At 40.8% G+C, this 3,803-nt stretch overlaps 1 protein-coding gene across 1 annotated transcript; it reads right to left on the reverse strand.

Moving 5' to 3' along the window:
- Positions 1–698: 698 nt before the first annotated feature.
- On the reverse strand, positions 699–3,564 carry LOC116106968 (receptor-like protein kinase FERONIA). Its single transcript, XM_031393281.1, has one exon. It carries the CDS (start codon positions 3,562–3,564, stop codon positions 829–831), a length of 2,736 nt encoding a protein of 911 aa, XP_031249141.1. The 3' UTR covers positions 699–828.
- Positions 3,565–3,803: the final 239 nt, after the last annotated feature.

Genomic DNA, 3,803 nt, shown 5'->3' on the forward strand with positions numbered 1-3,803 from the left:
TTGTCGATCTGATTCCTTCCAAGATATCTGAGATCTATGGTTATCTGTAAGCTAATTGAACAACTGTAGAAATTGGTCGTGACTAGCTTATGCTAAGTCGAGCTATATCTCTATGAGCTTATGTTGGATTAGACTATTGATTGAGCCGAACTCATTATGGATCAGACTATAACCTCCCTAACCTCTAACTTCTCCGAACTTAATAGAAAAATCACATGCAACACCTATCAAATTGATATATCAAAAAAAAAAGAGGTGATAAATTTTTATATCTTCTATACGTATTAACTGAAGAAAATTATTTTTCTTCCTTCTTGTCTTGTCTCTATTCTTTGTTGTATCACGGAAAATTCTTTGCTGGAAATGAAAGAAAATTCTGCAAAATTTGTAACAGAATAATCAGTAAACGCGGCTTCGTTATTATCTCTCTTCTGTAATATTATATGCATATACACATTGACTTTTATGCTAGTTTAGGGTGCCAAAATATGATAACCTCTTTTATTATGAAACTCGTGGTAGTCGATAAATTAAGTTACTTGGAAGGAGGATATAGTTACCTGGTGTATATATATATATATATATAGCTTTGATTTACTACTATGTCTCTTATAGAAGATGAATGATGCAATTACATAAAAAAGTACACAGCCCAAATTAATTATCTTTTGCATGATTGCTAGAAACAGAGAAACTGCTTTCAACATAAACAAGTCTCATCAAGATTGATTCTGAATTTCCAAGGGAAACATAAACAACAAACTAGGGATAATATAACCTTTATTTAGCACACAGAAATTAAGCAGAGATTCTATATATATATCCTACTCATCGCGCTTGTGGGTTCATGATCTCGGAGAAGACAGCTCCAGAAACGTTCCTACTATCAGAACTTTTAATAGTAAGACTTTGGTCATCACTGGTTGTTGGTGGCACCGTACTAATACTCTTTGATTCCAACACATGTTCACCAATGCTACTGAACAAAAACCCGCTATCAACATCAGATTCATATTTCATCAACGGAATCTCATCATAATCAACACAGAACTTCCTTCCATCCTGATTGTCATCACCAAACTTCTCATTCTTCTCTGCAGTCTCCTGTAATTGCAATGCGAACTCAAGACCCCACACCACTTCACTCATCGATGGCCGTCTCATTCCATTATCATCCAAGCAACTCATTGCCACCTCCGCAAATTTGTTCAAGCACTCTGGCGATATCTTACCCTTCAAAAACGGATCAATAATCTGATCAAGGGTTCCGTTGCGATAAGATTGTTGCGCCCAAAAAGCTAAACTCACTTGCTTCTTATCCCCAGTCCGAAGTATAGGCGGCCTCGCACACAAAACTTCGAACAACACAACACCAAATGAGTACACGTCAGATTTCTCAGTCAGATGCTGAAGCCTGTAATATTCAGGATCTAAATACCCAATACTGCCCTTCACCACTGTGCTGACGTGTGTTTGTGACATGGTCGTTGGTCCTGTTTTTGATAATCCAAAATCAGAAACCTTAGCCACCCATTCCTCATTCAACAAAATATTTGTCGTCTTCACATCACGGTGAATGATAACGTGCTTCGCGCCCGTGTGTAGATAATGAAGCCCTTGTGCTGCACCAATGCAAAGTTCGAGACGTTGGTTCCACGAAAGAGGAGGATTATCGCAACCATAGAGATGTTCACGTAGGGTCCCCCGAGACATGTAATCGTATACAAGGATCATCTCTCCATGATCGTTGCAATAGCCAATGAGAGACACTAAGTGACGGTGCCGAAGCCGGGAGAGCATTTCGATCTCTGTGTTAAATTCCTGGGCCCCCTGTTGTGACCCTGGATTTAGCCGTTTGATGGCAACAGGCGTGGACCCATCACCAACGCAGCCTTTGTACACATTACCAAACCCTCCAACTCCAATTATGAACACATCATCGAAGTTGTTGGTAGCCGCTGTGATCTCCGAGAATGAAAAGTGCGTACAAAGATCAGACGGTAGTGATGAGCCACGTGACTTGGTTGACTTGGTCGTAAATGAAGAAAATGTGGCCCAGAACGAAGCCCCAGTGCTGGAACCCGAGTCCTTAACTTTTCTGGCTCGCCGGAAAATGAATAAAAGTAAAAGAGAAAGTACAACAAAGCCAGATGCTACGCCGACAACAATGGCTATTATAGTTTTATTATTATTCTTGGGTTGTGGGTTTGGCTGCGGAACTGAAGACGGGGGAATCGGGTCAGGATTAGGTCCGGCGAGATTTCCATGATTGTCCACTTTGAAGATTTCAACGCCATTCAACGTAGCATCAGAGTAGCTACTCATCCACTTGGCCGTTGGGTGCAGAGCGACAGAGAGATTCTGCTTCTTTTCATTTCCTTTTCCTCCGATAATCACAGCGTAGTCTTTGTATATTGGAACACCATTACCATTACCCAAAGCAATTATGTCTAAATGACTTTCGGCAGTCTCATTTGCTATGTCGACCTGAAACACTCTATCACCAACTTTTGTTATCTCTATCTGAAACTCACAAAAATGAAGCCTGACAAAATAGGTAAACGCGGAATCAACTGGAAACTCCCAAGTGAGGATATAGTTTGCATTAGTTTCCTGATCCAGTCCCATCGTCATAGCGCTTTGATAGACTTCAGCTGGAGCAGTGTAATTAGCCATCCGACTGAATTTGAGAGGCATACTAGAGTTATAGCGAAGATAGCCTGGTCTAGCATATGTCAAGTAATCCGTGTAACTGCCAAACCAGGTTCGAAACATGCCGGTGTCGAGGTATGGCGAGATTAGCCTGCCGCCGATATTTACTCTGTATACGGTCTCCAGGGCTGTGCTGTTTTCGATACTGTATATAGGATTTGTGGGCTGGTTTAGAAATTTTAATGCCTTAGTGGGTGCTTCGGTGTAATAAAGATTGGTAGGCATGGATACTATTTCAATTCCGTTGACGAATGCGAATGCCTGTTGATAGTCTGGACTCGGAGTAAAGGTTATGTTTAACTTTTCACCTTCTTCCACGCTGAGGCAGAATTCTTTGAAAAAGGTGTCTTGGCCTATGGCAGCAGCCGTAATTGAAGCACTGAAGTTGCTTAAGAGGGTAAAAGAACCTGCTTTAACAGAGAAGAAAGCTTTCGAGTTGTCAAATTCTGGGTACGAGGTTGGATAGAAATACAAGCGGATGAACTTTTGACCCGCCGTGAGGTTGAATATGTAGGTGAATGGCGAATGAGAGAGTCGTGCTTTCAAGTAGCATTTCTCGGAACTGCTACTTGGAATTTTAGGTGCTGCAGAGGCTATCGAAGCGTTATATTGGGTTTCAAACAGGGGGAAGTATTGAGAGCTATTATCTCCAAACCATGTCCGTGTTTGATCTTCTGAGAGGAACCTGTAAGACGAGCCACAAGCGAGAAGTATGTTTTCTGTTGCATTATAAGAATAAAGTGAGTTACCATGGACGCCGTAGGCAAGGTGGCAGACGAAGAAGGAGAGGTGGAATAGAGTGAAAATTGCTCGGATTTTAACATGGAGATACTTACTGTCGGTGTTCTCCATTGTGTGTCGAAGATGAAGCACTGGTAATTACAGCTTAGGCAGATGAGTAAAATAAAAACGTAGGAATGATTGGAGAAATTGAGCACTACCAACGAAGACTTGGAAAAGTCTTGGAAGTCTTTGGCAGATACTTTACAAAAAGTGATGACAACTTGTTGAGGCATTTTCTCCACCAAAAATTGTTACTTGTTTTTCATTTTATTTTTTTCCGTGGAAGTTTTTTTTTTTTTTTTTTTTTT

The sequence above is a fragment of the Pistacia vera genome, unplaced genomic scaffold (assembly GCF_008641045.1).
Source record: "Pistacia vera cultivar Batoury unplaced genomic scaffold, PisVer_v2 Contig525, whole genome shotgun sequence".
NCBI classification, from domain to species: Eukaryota; Viridiplantae; Streptophyta; class Magnoliopsida; order Sapindales; family Anacardiaceae; genus Pistacia; species Pistacia vera.